The sequence below is a fragment of the Lytechinus pictus genome, chromosome 9 (assembly GCF_037042905.1).
Source record: "Lytechinus pictus isolate F3 Inbred chromosome 9, Lp3.0, whole genome shotgun sequence".
Classification (NCBI taxonomy): domain Eukaryota; kingdom Metazoa; phylum Echinodermata; class Echinoidea; order Temnopleuroida; family Toxopneustidae; genus Lytechinus; species Lytechinus pictus.
In genome coordinates, this window is record NC_087253.1 from 1,443,125 (window position 1) to 1,461,097 (window position 17,973).

Genomic DNA, 17,973 nt, shown 5'->3' on the forward strand with positions numbered 1-17,973 from the left:
TATGCAATTTAAAATTATGCTGCCATTATATTATACTTATTCTTTATTAGACGGCCAAAGTAAACAAACCATTCAGGTGCACATGTGGATTTTTAAAAGACTGATCTGTTTTTTTTCCTTTTTTTTCAATCTGTTAATCGGGAACAGACATTCAAAAAGACGAAAATTCACAGGTCTAGAAGAAAGTTGATAAGTACAAGTACAGAAATCTACAGCATAATTTAAAAGGTTTTTCCTTTTAGATAATGTGTGCAAATGAAAACTCTTCATCCATTACAGGTGGCTGTTTTGGAATTCATGGCATACCGGGGAGGGGAATATTAATAGGGGGAATCGAATGGGCCTGCTTTCTACACATGGCTACACTTCAATGGCGTAGTGAGAGGGGGAGGGGGTATCAAAGGGATTGTGACGTAATTTTAATTGTATCTTAATGCGAAGGAGCCTGCATGGCTAGGAAAATTTGCTACTTTAACTTATTAAGCGTTAAATAGAGACTGTACCGACGGCCTATTTTCTTTTCCATTCGTTCGCCCTTTTTTGTGTTCTTTATTAAAAAAAGATGTTTTCGACAGTCGCCTTTCGAATATAAACCCTGTTTAAATCACCCCTCATCATGGCGTTTATATACCATCAGCGAATTTTGTTTCAATTTAATTTTCAATGAAAACGATGATGTTGCAAACTACAATAAAATGATTTAACAAAAATTCATTTATTCGCCTGCAAACCAAAGGCCACCACCCATACATTTGCCAGTTTATGGTTAATGGCATTATTGGAATCAGTAGTGGTGTAACAATCTGACATCCCTTTTCACGACCTTCGTTTGGGCCAAGTGTCAATAATTTGTTTGTAAATTAGTTGCTATAATTATTATTTGTTTTAATCAAATATACAGTTGATGCTTCCACTGTTGGCACAACACCATCTTTTCAACTTCTTAACGGCTCCAGAGCTATCCTACCTTGTCGGTACAATCATGCTGTATATGAGATATACTGGGTATACCACAATGGCGAGCACGAAGAGGAAGGGGACACTCTTGTCCACTTAGACATGCACTTTTGCGTCGGTAGACGGTGTGGAAAGGGCGTTGACGAAGGGCGTTTCAACATCAGTGATGACTTTTCTCTATTGATCGAGCCAGTCATGATGCAAGATGATGGTCGGTACTCCTGTATTGTGTCTGATATAGCATTGGGAAATTCATATGAGAATTACACTGATGTCACGGTATACGGTGAGTTGCCAGTTACCATTCAGAACATTATTTTTTTCGTCTAGATCATTTAGAGTTAAGGTGGATTTTGAGGGCTAGAGTCCAAGTGACGCCTATTAAGATAATTTCGACACGTAGTAGCTTTAGAGATTCGAGCCTATATACAAGTGACGAGTTAAGGAAAGTCCATGGCCAATACACTCTTAAATAGTTGGGCAAAAAATGCCAACCTTTTAACCAGTCCTGGGTAACTTACTGTCCACACAACTATTGGTTAAAATCTGCCCAAATTGGGTAATAAAAAAAAAAAAATTGGCTAATAAATTGGTTCAATTGGACAATAAATGCCCAATATATATATATATATATCTTTTTTTTACTAACATACATTACCTACCACAGTGGACAGTATGTTGCCCAACATTTTAAGCGTCTATGTATCTATCTATGAATCTATCTCTCTCTATCTATCCATCTATCTATCTCTATCTATTTATCTATCTATCTCTATCTATCTATATCTATCCATCTATCTCTATCTATGTATCTATATCTATCTATCTGTCTATCTATCTATCGCTTTCTATCTATCTATCTATCTATCTATCTATCTATCTATCTCTATCTATCCATCTATCTATCTATCTATCTATCTATCTATCTATCTATCTATCTACCTATCTATATCTATCTATCTATCTCTATCTATCTATCTATCTATCTATCTATCTATCTATCTATATCTATCTATCTATCTATCTATCTATCTATCTATATCTATCTATCTATCTATCTATCTATCTATCTATCTATCTATCTATCTATCTCTATCTATCTATCTATCTATCTATCTATCTATCTATCTATCTATCTATCTATCTGATTGTACACACTAAGAAATAAAGGTTCGAAATTGAACCCCGAAAGGTTGATGCAAAATCAGTACCCTATGGGTTCAAAAATTGAACCCCTGATTTGGGGTTCAAAAATTGAACCCTGTGGTTGGGGTTCATTTTTGCACCCTGCGGGTTCAAAACTGCACCCCTAGGGGTTCAATTTGAAATTTAGGGGTGCAGTTTTGAACCCGCAGGGTGCAAAAATGAACCCCAACCACAGGGTTCAATTTTTGAACCCCAAATCAGAGGTTCAATTTTTGAACCCATAGGGTACTGATTTTGCATCAACCTTTCGGGGTTCAATTTCGAACCTTTATTTCTTAGTGTGTATATCTGATTCTCATGGTAATATCGGCGATTTTTTATTTTCAGGTAAGTTTTTATCGTTTTTCTTTGATTCGTTTCTGAAATGGTGACTTTTCTCTTATTTATTTTATGTAGTACAACACCCTGTTTGCTCATCTCCAAAGTGCCCAAAATATTAACACCTAAAAGGAATGCAAGAAAGCTAAAACGTGTTAATTAAGATAGAGAATTAAAAGAAACCAATGTTTAGACCTAACATGAATCAATGAAGGCAAGTATAATTATGATCACACAGTTGCAGCATGATATACTGCGGAAAAGAAATTCCATCACAGCGAAGGGTATTTTGGACCTTGCCCTGATAAAAGACAGGTAAAATTGTGAATAGGAGTGTATATTTCTAACTTAATGTAGTGAACACAAAACTTGTAAGTGCATCGAAAAACAACAAACTAATACTGATTATGCAATTTAAAATTATGCTGCCATTATATTATACTTATTCTTTATTAGACGGTCAAAGTAAACAAACCATTCAGGTGCACATGTGGATTTTTAAAAGACTGATCTGTTTTTTTTTTTTTTTTCAATCTGTTAATCGGGAACAGACATTCAAAAAGACGAAAATTCACAGGTCTAGAAGAAAGTTGATAAGTACAAGTACAGAAATCTACAGCATAATTTAAAAGGTTTTTCCTTTTAGATAATGTGTGCAAATGAAAACTCTTCATCCATTACAGGTGGCTGTTTTGGAATTCATGGCATACCGGGGAGGGGAATATTAATAGGGGGAATCGAATGGGCCTGCTTTCTACACATGGCTACACTTCAATGGCGTAGTGAGAGGGGGAGGGGGTATCAAAGGGATTGTGACGTAATTTTAATTGTATCTTAATGCGAAGGAGCCTGCATGGCTAGGAAAATTTGCTACTTTAACTTATTAAGCGTTAAATAGAGACTGTACCGACGGCCTCTTTTCTTTTCCATTCGTTCGCCCTTTTTTGTGTTCTTTATTTAAAAAAAAGATGTTTTCGACAGTCGCCTTTCGAATATAAACCCTGTTTAAATCACCCCTCATCATGGCGTTTATATACCATCAGCGAATTTTGTTTCAATTTAATTTTCAATGAAAACGATGATGTTGCAAACTGCAACAAAATGATTTAACAAAAATTCATTTATTCGCCTGCAAACCAAAGGCCACCACCCATACATTTGCCAGTTTATGGTTAATGGCATTATTGGAATCAGTAGTGGTGTAACGATCGGACATTCCTTTTCACGACCTTCGTTTGGGCCATGTGTCAATAATTTGTTTGTAAATTAGTTGCTATAATTATTATTTGTTTTAATCAAATATACAGTTGATGGTCCAACTGTTGGCACAACACCATCTTTTCAACTTCTAAACGGCTCCAGAGCTATCCTACCTTGTCGGTACAATCATGCTGTATATGAGATATACTGGGTATACCACAATGGCGAGCACGAAGAGGAAGGGGACACTCTTGTCCACTTAGACATGCACTTTTGCGTCGGTAGATGGTGTGGAAAGGGCGTTGACGAAGGGCGTTTCAACATCAGTGATGACTTTTCTCTGTTGATCGAGCCAGTTATGATGCAAGATGATGGTCGGTACTCCTGTATTGTGTCTGATATAGCATCGGGAAATTCATATGAGAATTATACTGATGTCACGGTATACGGTGAGTTGCCAGTTACCATTCAGAACATTATTTTTTTCGTCTAGATCATTTAGAGTTAAGGTGGATTTTGAGGGCTAGAGTCCAAGTGACGCCTATTAAGATAATTTCGACACGTAGTAGCTTTAGAGATTCGAGCCTTTATACAAGTGACGAGTTAAGGAAAGTCCATGGCCATTACACTCTTAAATAGTTGGGCAAAAAATGCCAACCTTTTAACCAGTCCTGGGTAACTTACTGTCCACACAACTATTGGTTAAAATCTGCCCAAATTGGGTAATAAAATAAAAACTAATAATTGGTTAATAAATGCCCATAATATCTATCTATATTTTATCTATATATATATATATATATATATATATATATATATATATATATATATATATATATATATATAACAAAATAATGCTGAAGATAATGCTTTCATTGCCAATAAAGTTTTTCATTGTTTACTCGAATTTTCGACGGTCCTCCGTCTTCTTCAGGAGTTTAACAATGTTTAACAATGACACATTGTTAAACTCCTGAAGAAGACGGAGGACCGTCGAAAATTCGAGTAAACAATAAAAAACTTTATTGGCAATGAAAGCATTATCTTCAGCATTATTTTGTTACCTTACAGAAGCCAATACGTGAATCTTTAAGATGTTTATATATATATATATATATATATATATATATATATATATATATATATATATATATTGGATTTTCGTTTCTCATGCATGCGAAGGACAGAAACGTCTGTGATTAACATGGGCAAAAGGATCATGTAATTTCGCTCACATTAAGCACTTCCTTTTGTATGATTAAGAAACTTCAGAAATATTTATAATTTCAAATTAATGAAGCAAACAAGACAGGAGATGAATGGGCAGCGATGTAGTATAAAGTTTCGTCGTATATGATTTTGCATATAGCGCGGTGCGAATTTAATGCCTATCCCTTTTAGTAGATACTTGCCAAAACTACTTGCTGAAAAAAAAAATGCGTATGCGGATTCTGGGAGTGGCGGTAGAATTTACCATCTCTGACCAGAAGAGCGGAAATCATGTGTCAATATAATTCAAGCCAATGTATACTTTCTAATTTATGGCAAGAAATACACGATTCCCAAAGCCGGGGAGGGAAAAACGGAGTAGTAAAAGGTGATGGGAAACAAAGGGGAAATGCATTTTTTAGAAGAAAAAAAAACCCGCGCGGAAGCAAAAGTTTGTATGAAGAAAGAAGAACGTCTCGTTTAGGTTTTAATCTTTGGACAAAAAATAAGAAGGAAAAGCAATAAAGCTATACCAACCTCCCATTTTCTCCCTCCGCTTTTTCCTTTTCTCATTTTCCCCTTCTCTTTTTTTTTTTTGGGGGGGACCACCCCCACCGCCCCTGGCTTCGCGCCTGGCCTGTTTCTCTTTGATTCTTTTCTGAAAGTCAACTTTCTGTTTTTTATATACGGTACAACTGTACACCCAGGAACAAGATGTATTTTGCTAATCTCCAAAGTGCCCAAGATTCTACTGATTATGTCATTTAAAATGATGCTGCCATTATATTATATTTATTCTTTATTAGACAGCCAAAGTAAACAAACCATTCAGGTGCAATAAATTGTACAGGTAGATTGCGCTGGTAGAACAGTTTTCGAAACTGAAGTGGCTACCCTGGGTAAATATACCTATATTATTTTTTTAAAGACAATCAGATCTATTCTTTTTTTTAATCTGGGAATCGGGAACAGACATTCAAGTACTAGCACAAAAATCTACAACACAATTTAAAAGGTTTTTCCTGTTAGATAAGGTGTGCAAATAAAAACTCTTCATCCATTATAGATGGCTGTTGTGGAATTCATGGCATACCGGGGGAGGGGAATATTAATAGGGGGAATCAAATTGGGCCTGCTTTCTGCACATGAACTACACTTCAATGGCGGAGGGGGACTATCATAGGGCTTGTGACGTACTTGTAATTATACTTTAATGCAAAGGAGTAAACATGGCAAGAGAGGAGGCTAGGACAATTTGCTACTTAACTTATTTAGCAGTAAAACGGAGACTGTACCGTCGACCTCTTTTCCTTTCCATTCGTTCGCCCTTTTTTGTGTTTTTATTTAAAAAAAAGAGTTTTCGACAGTCGCCTTTCGAATATAAACCCTGTTCAAATCACCCCTCATCATGACGTTTATGTATTTATATACCATCAACGAATTTTGTTTCAGTTTAATTTTCAATAAAAACGATGATGTTGCAAACTGCAATAAAATGTTTTGCAAAAATTCATTTATTCGCCTGCAAACCAAAGGCGGCCACCACCCATACATTTGCCAGTTTATGGTTAATGGCATTATTGGAACCAGTAGTGGTGAAACGATCGGACATCCCTTTTCACGACCTTCGTTTGGGCCAAGTGTCAATAATTTGTTTGTAAATTAGTTGCTATAATTATTATTTGTTTTAATCAAATATACAGTTGATGGTCCCACTGTTGGCACAGAACCATCTGTTCAACTTCTTAACGGCTCCAGTGCTATCCTACCCTGTCAGTACAATCATGATGTATACGAGATATACTGGGTATACCAGAATGGCCACGACGAATCCGGAGGGGACACTATTGTCAAATTGGACGTGTACTTTGACATTGGTAAACGGAGTGGTAAGGGCTTTGAAGAAGGGCGTTTCAACATCAGTGATGACTTTTCTCTGTTGATCGAGCCTGTCATGATGCAAGATTATGGTCGATACTCATGTATTGTGTCTGATATAGCATCGGGAAAGTCATATAAGAATTACACTGATGTCACGGTATATGGTAAGTTTCTTGTTACCATTTAGAACAATGTTTTGTTTCGTCTAGATTATTTAGAGTTGGTGTAAGATGGATATTGTGAGGACTATGAAGGTAATGTTGACACAGTGTAACTTTAGAGATTCGAGCCTATACAAAAGACGAGTTGGGGGAAGGTCCATGGCCTATCCATCTATCTATCTATCTAATCTATCTATCTATCTATATATCTATCTATCTATATCTATCTATCTTTCTTTCTATTTCTCTAATAAATATCTATCTGTTTGAATATGTCTATCTTTCTAAATCTATCTATCTATATTTATTATTTTTTCTTCTCTTATACCTATTCCGTCTGCAGTTTATGCCAACACCACAAACACGAATTTCGTCACCATCAAGCAATGTGAAGACTTGATCAATCTAAACCAATCCACAGCTTATGAAGAAACACCATGTATCCATCTTGTCCCTGACAACCAGACCGTGTTTCAACTGAACTGCTCAGTTTACGGGGCGATGCCGGAGGTTTCTATCTCTTGGACGACCAATGGAACCAAGGTCGGGACGTACCTGACGTTTACGATCGAAGATCGAAAAGACGGAACGTTTGACCAGACGCTGACGATGACAGGGTCTGTGAATGAGACTAGGAATGGTACTGTCTTTATCTGTGTGGCTGAAGGGTTGTCTGTTGGCGGACTTGCTTATACTTCACTTATATTCTTCAAGACTGAACATCAATCTGAAGTCCCAAGTCATGAGCCTACAAGTTCTACAAACCTACTTGCAATGAAAATCGCTGTACCGATTGTGGTAGGATTTGCAGTGACCGCTGTTGTGGGATTGTTCGTCTGGAGATATCCGAGACATAAAGAAGGTATGTGTATTGCAGCTTGTGTAAAAGTTGTTCTGTAATGACTGGACAATGGTGACATAAAATAATTATAGAATGGATGGGAAAATCCCTGCAATCTGATTGGTTGAGAGCAATGCAAGAATTTTTACTGGACTGCATGAACGATATCCCGATAATCAAAACGATATCCACTGTAAACAAGCTATCGTCCGAAAAGGTCATTGTGATGTCATCGCGCATGTACTGTTACGCTTGTTTACGTCAAAATTTTGAATTTTCGATCAAGGCAGAATGAATCAAATAAAGGATGCAAAATCATCTGTAAGTATAAATACGGTACCGTAATTGTCATAGGGATTAAAACTGCCTGCAAACTCGTTAGTTGAGAAGTCCAGACATACGATCTAACGACAACGTTTCAGCTGGGCTGGCTGTAGACAGCTGGCAGCCGTCTGTTTCGAGGAGTTTTTTAACATTTTTTTTTTTTTTTATTCTCCTCATACACAGACGGCTCGCTAGCGTGCAGCCACCATTAGGGGACTTGCAATGCAAAATCCCCCCGTCGGGGCTCTTCAATTTTTGTCTTTAATGAGTAAAAATTTTGAAAATTCACGCGACCAAAATGCAAATTAATATTCCCTCTTGGCATCAATTGCCAAAAAACTGAGAAAAATCAAGTTAAAAGGAACAAAAACAGTGACTTACCTCGGGTGTCGCGCAAATTCACTTCCCCGTTTTATCCGATCTTAAGTACATAAACATATGGCCATTGAGTCCCCTGTACAGATCGCGCTAGAACTTCGGTCTCTGTATTTGGTGAGTGAAGCCAACGGAGTTCAGCTGAACAACCAACATAACAGAGACCGAAGCTTTTGGTCTAGGCTGGCTGTGCACAGCCAAATCTCCACTGCAGGCCCAGGCAGCCGTAGCCGTAGGCACTGGCCCCCGGCGCGGCCCGGGCATACACACACAGCTATTGGAGGTCTGAGGCTGCCTCATACCGGTACTCATAGATCTAGACTAGTCAATGCAAAGCTGTATCTGGCATTTTGGGTATAATAATGCCTTTGTGCCAACATATTATCAATTTAGGCATACATATTTATGTTGTCCAGGGTTATCAAAGGGTCTGCATTACATTTTGGTATTTTCATGCATCCGGTAATAAATCATGCGTCCAGTAAAAAAAATCATGCGTCCAGTAAAAAAAATCATGCGTCCAGTAAATATTTTCATGCGTCCAGTAAATTGAATTTACCGGACGCATGAAATTATCATGCATCCGATAAATCATTAATTTATGTGGTTTATTCAATAATTTTTTTCCATTCTATAAAACAGATGATGCATGGGTTTCTTTCGTGGGTCAGTGGAACTGTGTGCACGCGGTAACTTTGGCATTATGGTCTAAACCCACTCGGCTGCGCCTCGTGGGTTAAACCATGCCAAAGTTACCTTGTGCACACAGTTCCTACTGACCCACTCTAACCCATACATCATTTGTACCGGTATACTGAAGATGGATATGAGCGCTTTAGATGAAGGAAACATTTTATAACATACATACATCTTATACATATTCACACTGGCGGATCCCTTTTGAGACCCATTATAGTAGAGCGGATTAGCCGAACAATTGTGCAAATTATGACTAAAGCATGAAACTTTCACAAGTATTAGTATATGCCGTAAGATTTATTTTAAAGATGGGAGGTAAATTTATAAATGCCATTTTCGGCCGTTGCCATGGCAACGGATTAATTTCTCCAAAATAACATGCATTCCCATGTAAATGGTAAATAAACATGATATAGATGACCAAAATGATAATTTTCAGGCTCCCAATTGAATACATATGAAATTTAGAAATATTCAAGATCAACAAGAAAGTTCCAATTGGTCCGTTGCCATGGGAACGGCTTGTTTTTTCCCAGAAAAGTAAAAAAATTGATTGAAAACGTTGTAGAATATGATTTATCTTTAATTTCCCCTAACTTTACAGTGCTTATCGAAGATATTTTGGTTGCTAAATGTGTAATTTACATCTCAAGCCATTGCCATGGCAACCAAATAACATCTAATTTACAAAAATAACATGTTTGACAAGACAATGGACAGGTGGAAAATACAAGTGGAATTAACTTAATCTGTATGCTTAAGATTTGACCCCCTCATTTGAACAAAAAATACAGAAAGTGTTCTGCAGGAGTTCTTTATAAAGATAAAAATTAATGTTGCCTTGGTAAAGCTTGAATTAAATTTAAAAATGAACAATTTTGCAAAGGACCCGTTGCCATGGCAACATCTTATTTCCCTCTAGAAAAGTAAAAATATTAATAAAAATGTAAAATACATGTACAGTAAGATCATCATTCAATTTTCCCTAATTTCAAAGTACTCATCGAGATATGTTTGTGACTAAATTTTATAAATATAACATCTTAAGCCATTGCCATGGCAACCAAATAACATCTAATTTTTTAAAAACGTGGATGATAAGGTTAAAAACAGGTGAAAGATACAATGAATATTAACTTAATGTGCATTTGTAAGGTCTGACCTACTCAATTAATTTAGAGGAAAATAATACAGTCAGTGTTCTGCATGAACTAAATTAGAATGATAAACATTGATGTTGCCTTGGTAATACTTGAATTCAACAATAAATATCAATATTCAAAATGGCCTGTTGCCATAGCAACAGATCATTTAGTATCAGTTTTGATTAAAAAAGGGACTGTAGAATCTGATTTTTCTTGCATTTCCCCTAATCTTTGTGTGCTAAACATCGATATGTTTGATGCAAAATGTATAAATACCATCTGAAGCTATTGCCATGGCAACCAGATAATATCTAATACTAAATAATAATGATTTGGATGACAAGATTTTGGACAGGTGGAAAATACAAATACAAATAACTCAATATGCGAAAGGTTTGGCCGGTCATTTAATTTCGAACAAAAATTTCAGTAAGAGTTCTGTATGAGTTCATCAGAATAATAAAATTATGTTGCCTTGGTAATACTTGAAATGTCCCGTTGCCATGGCAACAGTTCATTCCCCCCAGAAAAGTATCATGTTTGATAAACAAAAAAAATGTAAAATCTGATTTTTATTTCATTTGCCCCAATTTTAGGGAGCTAAGCATATATATGCTTGCTGTTAATAAATAAATAACATCTTCAGCCATTGCCATGGCAACCAATTAAGATATAATTTTTAAAACAAACTAACACAGTTGTAATGATAATGGACAGGTGGAATGTAAAGTAAAGATTTACTTAATCTACATAAGGTTTGACTTTGACCAGTCATTAAGTTTTGAACAAAAAATACAGTAAGTGTTCCGCATGAGTTCATTAGCATGATTAAAACTGATGTTGCCTTGGTAATGCTTGAATTTATTGATATCAATGTTTACAAATGTGTGTTCTGTTCCCATGGCAACGGGTCATTTTATTCCCCCTAAAATACCATCTTTGATAAAAAAATACCTTGTAGAATCTTATTTTTCATTTAATTCTACTAAGTTTAGGGTGCCAAACATACACGTACATCTCTGTTGGTTAATGTATAAATAACATCTTAAGGCATTACCATGGCAATAAAAATAACATATAATTTACACAAAAAATAACATGGCTGACAAGATAATGGACAGGTGGAAAATACAATAAAATTAACTTAATATGCTTGAATTTATTGATATCAATGTTTACAAATGTGTGTTCTGTTCCCATGGCAACGGGTCATTTTATTCCCCCTAAAATACCATCTTTTATAAAAAATACCTTGTAGAATCTTATTTTTCATTCAATTCTACTAAATTTAGGGTGCCAAACATACACGTACATCTCTGTTGTTTAATGTATAAATAATATCTTAAGGCATTACCATGGCAATAAAATAACATTTAATTTACCAAAAAATAACATGGCTGACAAGATAATGGACAGGTGGAAAATACAATAAAATTAACTTAATATGCGTAAGGTTTGACCTACTCTTTTAATTCTAAAATCACAATAAGTGTTATGCATGATTTCTTACGATATGTTGATTTGGTAATGCTTGAACATAATGATAAATATCAATGTTGCCAATGGTCCCTTAAAAGTACAAATTTTGATAAAAATAATATGTTTATTTTATTTCCTTGTCCCTTATTTGAGGGTGCTGAACATAAATATGCTAAATGATAAGCACCATCTTATTTCATTATACATGGCATCGAAATAAGACCTACAAAAATCATATCAGACTTTTTTGGGCTCAAATAAATTCCCGAAACTCTAATTTCGAGGCTGGTCAATTTCGTTCAAAGTATTCACAGGCTGCCATTTTGAAGAAAGCGTCTTGGTGTGATTTGTGCTTTAAGGCCGTTTATCATATCAATATATAAGGGGATAATAGGCGTTGATAAATCAAAATCAAAAGTTTATCTGAGGAGTTGACATGGTCTTGAGCTCCTAATCAATGTAAATACAGTAAATCAACTTTTACATGGAAATCATTAAAATTTTGCTTTGTCTGACTGTTTTAGCATAATACTTGGCTCGAAATTTGATGACAAAGAATTATCAAGTATCATCTGCTAGTACGCATTTTAATTTCTGCATATATCAGAAAATTGTTACTTCTTGAAAATTCCCATCATTTCCTTAAAATTGCCGAAAATTCAAAAAATTCCCACCAAATTCCCGTTTATTCCCATGAAAAGATTCCATCAAGAAAATTCCCGGAAATTCTGCAACCCTACTCCCCCCCAAAAAAATCATTACCAAGAAAAAAATAAAGAGAACCTGAAAGAGAGATGGATAAAATATGATTATTTTACGAATACTATACCCAAAATCTTTTACAAAATTTTATTTTTGTAAAAAAAATGAAAAATTTCGAAAGTTTTACTCTTTCGCTGGGCTAGCTGACAACTTTTAAAAATAAATTTTACTCAATACATCATATCTGGACCCCTCAAAATTACACTACAGATTTTGACGAAGAAGATTTTGAAATACTGGGATAATTTTTAAATTAACATAATTATGAATCTAATCAACATGAAGTATAATCTATTCACTGCTAATTTTACATGATAAGTAGACTTATTAAAATATTTAAATTTTTAAAAATACCCTTACTGGTTGAAAGGTTGAAAAGAAAAATTAAGTACTCCAGGGTAACAGGAAAATCCAAGATGGTGCCCTCACTGGCTGCCGTAGGCTAAAAATCCACAACTCATCCATTACTTGATAAAATGGCTTTAATTTGTTTTTTATTCATTGGTTATTAAGGATCAATAGTACATAGGGCCAAGTTACAGGGACAGCCAGTGGTCTGGAATGTCCAAAAACATAAGTTGGCTTCAAAAATTGAATCTAAAATGGTTGCTGATACCTAAAGCGGACGTAGCTCATTTCATATTGGCCTAGGGGAAGTGATTTTGGTGTCTAAACTATGATTACAAAGGCGAATAATACATTAGGACAAGCTACACGGACAGTCGGTGTTCTTGTATGTCCAAAATTCCAAGATGGCTTCCAAAAAAGATATAAGACAATGTCTAATGTTGCTTACAAATAAACATAGTTTGTTCAATATCTGTCTGGGGAATATGATTTTGGTGTCTAAACCATATTTTAAAGGGTCAAGTAATGCATTAGGACAAGTTACAAGGACATTTGGTGGTTTGGTATGTTGAAAAACGCAAGATGGCTTACAAAATGGGGTCTAAAATTGACTGTTGTTACTTAAAAATTGGCAGAGCTCATTCTATATCCACCTGTGAGATGTGATTCTGGTGTCTAAACCGTATTTTCAAGAGTCAAATAATAAATTAGGACATAGTTTGTTCAATATGGGGAATATGATTTTGATGTCTAAACCATAATCATAAAACCATGGTTTAATGCATTAGAACAAGCTACGAGGACAGTCAGTGGACTGGTATGTTAAAAAATCCAAGATGGCCTCCAAAATGGGGTCTAAATTGACTGTTGGTACTTCAATATGGACATAATATAGTTCATTAATAATATACTATGGGGATATGATTTTGGTGTCTACACTAGTATTTAAAGGGTCAAGTAATACTGTACATTTGGTCAAGTTGAAAGGACAGTCAGGTGTCATTATTGTGTCAAAAAATTCAAAGATGGCTTGAAAAATGGGGGTTATAATGTTACTAAAAAATGGACATAGTACATCAAAAATACACCTGGTGATATTATTTTGGTGTCTACACTAGGTTTTCAAGGATCAAATTATACTTTGGGACTGGTTACATTTTTTGTTCAAATGAGGGGGTCAAAACTTAAGCATACAGATTAAGTCAATTCCAATTGTATTTTCCACCTATCCATTGTCTTGACAACCATGTTATTTTTGTAAATTAGATGTTATTTGGTTGCCATGGCAATGGCTTGAGATGTAATTTACACATTTAGCAACCAAAATATCTTTGTTAAGCACTGTAAAATTAGGGGAAATTAAAGATATATCATATTCTACAACTTTTTTTAATCAAAATGTTTATTTTTCTGGGGAAAAACAAGCCGTTGCCATGGCAACGGACCAATTGGAACTATCTTGATGATCTTGAATATTTCTAAATTTCATATGTATTCAATTGGGAGCCTGAAAATTATCATTTTGGTCATCTATATCATGTTTATTTACCATTTATATGGGAATGTATGTTGTTTTGGAGAAATTAATCCGTTGCCATGGCAACGGCCGAAAATGGCATTTATAAATTTACCTCCCATCTTTAAAATAAATCTTATGGCATATACTAATACTTGTGAAAGTTTTATGCTTTAGTCAAAATTTGCACAATTGTTGTGATTTTTGGAGCTAATCCGCTCTACTATTATCAAAATTTGTAATGTAAATAATGATAATAATAATGATAATAGTATAAATAATTGTCAGTTTTTGTATAACGCATAACACCTTACAGATAAGTCTCTGTGCGCTTGAGAAATCAAAGGAGAGGAAGAGAAGTGTTGATGAGTTTATTTTGTTAAGGCTAGGTACAATTTAAGGAAGTATGTTTTAAGACCGGTTTTGAATTTGTTTACTGAATCGATTGTTATCAGGGAATTTAGGAGTTTTTTTCCCCATAAAACAGGGACTGCCAAATCAAATGAACGTTTGCCATAATAGGCATGATTGGACAATACAGTATGAAATTAGCATGCACGTAGTCAAATATGCACATACTCAATTTTTTTTCCAAATCTTCTGTGCTTGTGGAGAAATTCAGAAATTATCCTGTCTATTGCTTTCATTCCTCTTCATCATGTGTGCACCGTGTTTGTGTGAATGGTGTGTTCTCTGACTGGGCTGATGTAACCAGCTACCGCAAGGGAGTGTCCTCGGGCCCCTGCTTTTTGTAATGTACATTAATGATCTGCCAAATCAGATTTTGTCAAGTACTGTTCATTTATTTGCGGACGACACGAAGTTATACAAGCATGTAAAAAATGACAAAGACGCTGAGTTATTACAAGCGGACTTAGATCGTCTTGTTTCATGGTCAGACAAGTGGCTATTAAAGTTCCACCCGGATAAATGTTGTGTACTTACAATAGGTAAAAAGAATGATGATACCAATGACTATACAAGGACACATGATAATGCCTCACATAATATATCACAAGTTGAAACTAGTAAAGATTTAGGAGTGATTGTCGACACAAAGCTTAGTTTTGACCAGCACTTTCAGTCAAAGATAAATAAAGCCAATAGGGTAATGAATCTAATTAGGAGAACATTTGTTTATCTTCACAAGGAGAACTTCTTACTCATATACAAAGCATTGATTAGACCTCATTGGAGTATGCTCATGCAGTATGGAGTCCATACTTAAAGAGACATATTTAAGTACTAGAAAATGTTTGAAGAAGGGCCACTAAGTTGGTATCTGAAGTAAAGAACCTTCCATATGAACAAAGATTGATTCAACTCAAACTTCCTACATTAGCATATCGCCGTGCGCGAGGAGATATGATCGAAACATACAAGTTATTTCACAGGTATGACCAAGAGGTAGTGCCATATCATTTTGTTGATATTGTTAATATACCATGCTTCCCCCCCCCCCCTTGACAGTGAGACCTTTTTTTTTTTGCTTTTCAAATTTTTCGCGGACGAATAACCTCCAATTTTAGGTGAAAACTTTTTTTTGCTTGCTCGTAAAATTTTCATCGGAAAAAATGTGCCCCCCCCCCCTTCATGCCCTTGGAAAATCCTGGATCCGTCCCTGCATCTTCACACTTTATCGTTATGCTCAACAATGAGGAACAGGGCTGGGGGCAGTTACGCTATCAATCGTCTGAATTGTTAAACAGATGATAATTACTTTTTAATGTACCTCAACTATTTGGCCTTTTATCAATAATATTGATTACCATATTTAATTCAAAGACGAAACAGATTATTCATGTCATTAATCGACTTATATGCTTAATTATATCAATTCCTGTTACAGATCGAGGAACACGTTTGAAGAAGGTGAAGAACTCTGCCGATGATGAAGAGGAATGGAAGCAATAGACAGGATAATTTCTGAATTTCTTCACAAGCCAGAAGTTTTGAGAAAATATTGAGTGTTTGCATAGTTGACTACGTGCATGCTAATTTCATACTGTATTGTCCAATCATACTTATCATAATGTATTTATAAGCTCCTAACTAAATAAAGATGTTTAACGAAATGAGCTTGAATATCAACAATTAAGTAAACAGTATGGAGATAATTCAATAATCTTGAAAAATAAACAGCTTGCACCTGTCAACAATTTTGTATGAAATTGATCTTTGACGCCATAATGTAAATACAGCTGCTAATTTTCAACTTGTCAAATTTGCATATTGTAGTTCAGTGTTTGTTCTTTTGTTTAAGGGGGAGGTGGCAAAATGAGGATGAAGGGAAGGGGGGGGAGATGAGAAAAAAAAAGGAACACGCCTCACCCTAAAATAACTATATTTTTTCATGTGAAGAACCACAAAGTAGTTACTGGGGCTAATAAAGGATGGAAGAGCTAGGGCACGATTGAAGTGCTTAAATAATAAATTTGTTAGTAGTTTTATGCTTGTCACCTGCCATTGACACCGATTTTCCAAGTGGCGGCATCAGGATGTAAAAAAAAATATTGGGGAGGGATTTTTTTTTTTTTTTTTTTTTTTTGGGGGGGGGGGCGGGGAGTAAGAGCATTTGCTTTACAATATTTTCTTTTAAAAATTCGGGGGGAATGCATATTTTTTTTTCATTTTAGAGGGACGGGCTAATGCCCCCATGGCTTTACGCAGAGGAGGGAAGGGGGGGGGGGGCTTCGCCTTGAAAATTCCACAACATTCACTGGAATAGTGCATGATGTCCTTCACTTTATCACTTTTCGAATGTGTCTTGCCCCAGATTCTTCTTACCTCCAAGATTCCAAGTGCCTTTTATTAATCAGGGGATGCTGGTTTGATAAGCGAAAAAAGTTTTTACTACAAAATGAACTTAGTTCGTTTTGGTAATGACAAATTTGACATGCAAAAAAAAAAAAAAAGGTTCGCTACAAAGCGAAGGTGATTTTGGTTCAGGAAAAATTGGAAAAGCAAAAAAAAAAAAACAGTCCCCCCCCCTTATATTTATGCTATTAAGCATACCTACCGGATTTTCAGGGGTGCTGCTTATGGTGAATAACATACGCAGCACAATCAGCACCCCCCCCCCCCCGCCCCCCTTGTGTCGCCATTCTCCACTGATACACGTGTTAATGTACCGCAAAATATTTCCAATCCTTCATGATCCTATCTATTTGCAGGCGCGGATCCAGGATTTTGTAGGGAGGGGGGCCCAAATTCGACCTGATTTTGGCGCCCCTGTGTACTTTCCGGAAAAAATGGCGGCCCCTCCCTCCCCAATTAAGGCAATCATAAGTGCCTTAAATGCATGTTAAATTATCATATTTCATAGGCACATAAAGATGAGGCAATTGAATAATGGTTTTATAATGATGTGTTAATGAATAAATGTAATATCACTTTAAAAAAGAATCCGAAAATGCGAGCGCGAAGCGCGAGCGATTTCTATTTTAACCATTTGATGCTTTCAATCTCGCTTAACTTCTCATCAGAGTAGGCCCTGCTAGAATTATGTGAGCGGGAGCCAGGCGCGGATCCAGGATTTCTTAGGGGGTCCTA

At 35.7% G+C, this 17,973-nt stretch overlaps 1 protein-coding gene across 1 annotated transcript; it reads left to right on the top strand.

Annotated features, from left to right (window-relative positions):
- The first annotated feature begins 900 nt into the window (after positions 1-900).
- LOC135155467 (uncharacterized) lies at positions 901-17,380 on the top strand. Its single transcript, XM_064104454.1, has 5 exons — positions 901-1,243; positions 3,789-4,130; positions 6,594-6,935; positions 7,276-7,794; positions 16,271-17,380. The coding sequence occupies exons 1-5, from the start codon at positions 1,060-1,062 to the stop codon at positions 16,333-16,335; spliced, it is 1,452 nt and encodes a 483-aa protein (XP_063960524.1). The 5' UTR covers positions 901-1,059; the 3' UTR covers positions 16,336-17,380.
- The last annotated feature ends 593 nt before the right edge of the window (positions 17,381-17,973 follow it).

What these genes read in the sequence shown, in the direction of transcription:
- LOC135155467 (XM_064104454.1), top strand. Translation starts at nt 1,060, where the DNA reads ATGCACTTTTGCGTCGGTAGACGGTGTGGAAAGGGCGTTGACGAAGGG. An exon ending in CACTGATGTCACGGTATACG is followed by an intron (nt 1,244 to 3,788) that starts GTGAGTTGCCAG and finishes TCAAATATACAG; the next exon opens with TTGATGGTCCAACTGTTGGC. An exon ending in CACTGATGTCACGGTATATG is followed by an intron (nt 6,936 to 7,275) that starts GTAAGTTTCTTG and finishes TTCCGTCTGCAG; the next exon opens with TTTATGCCAACACCACAAAC.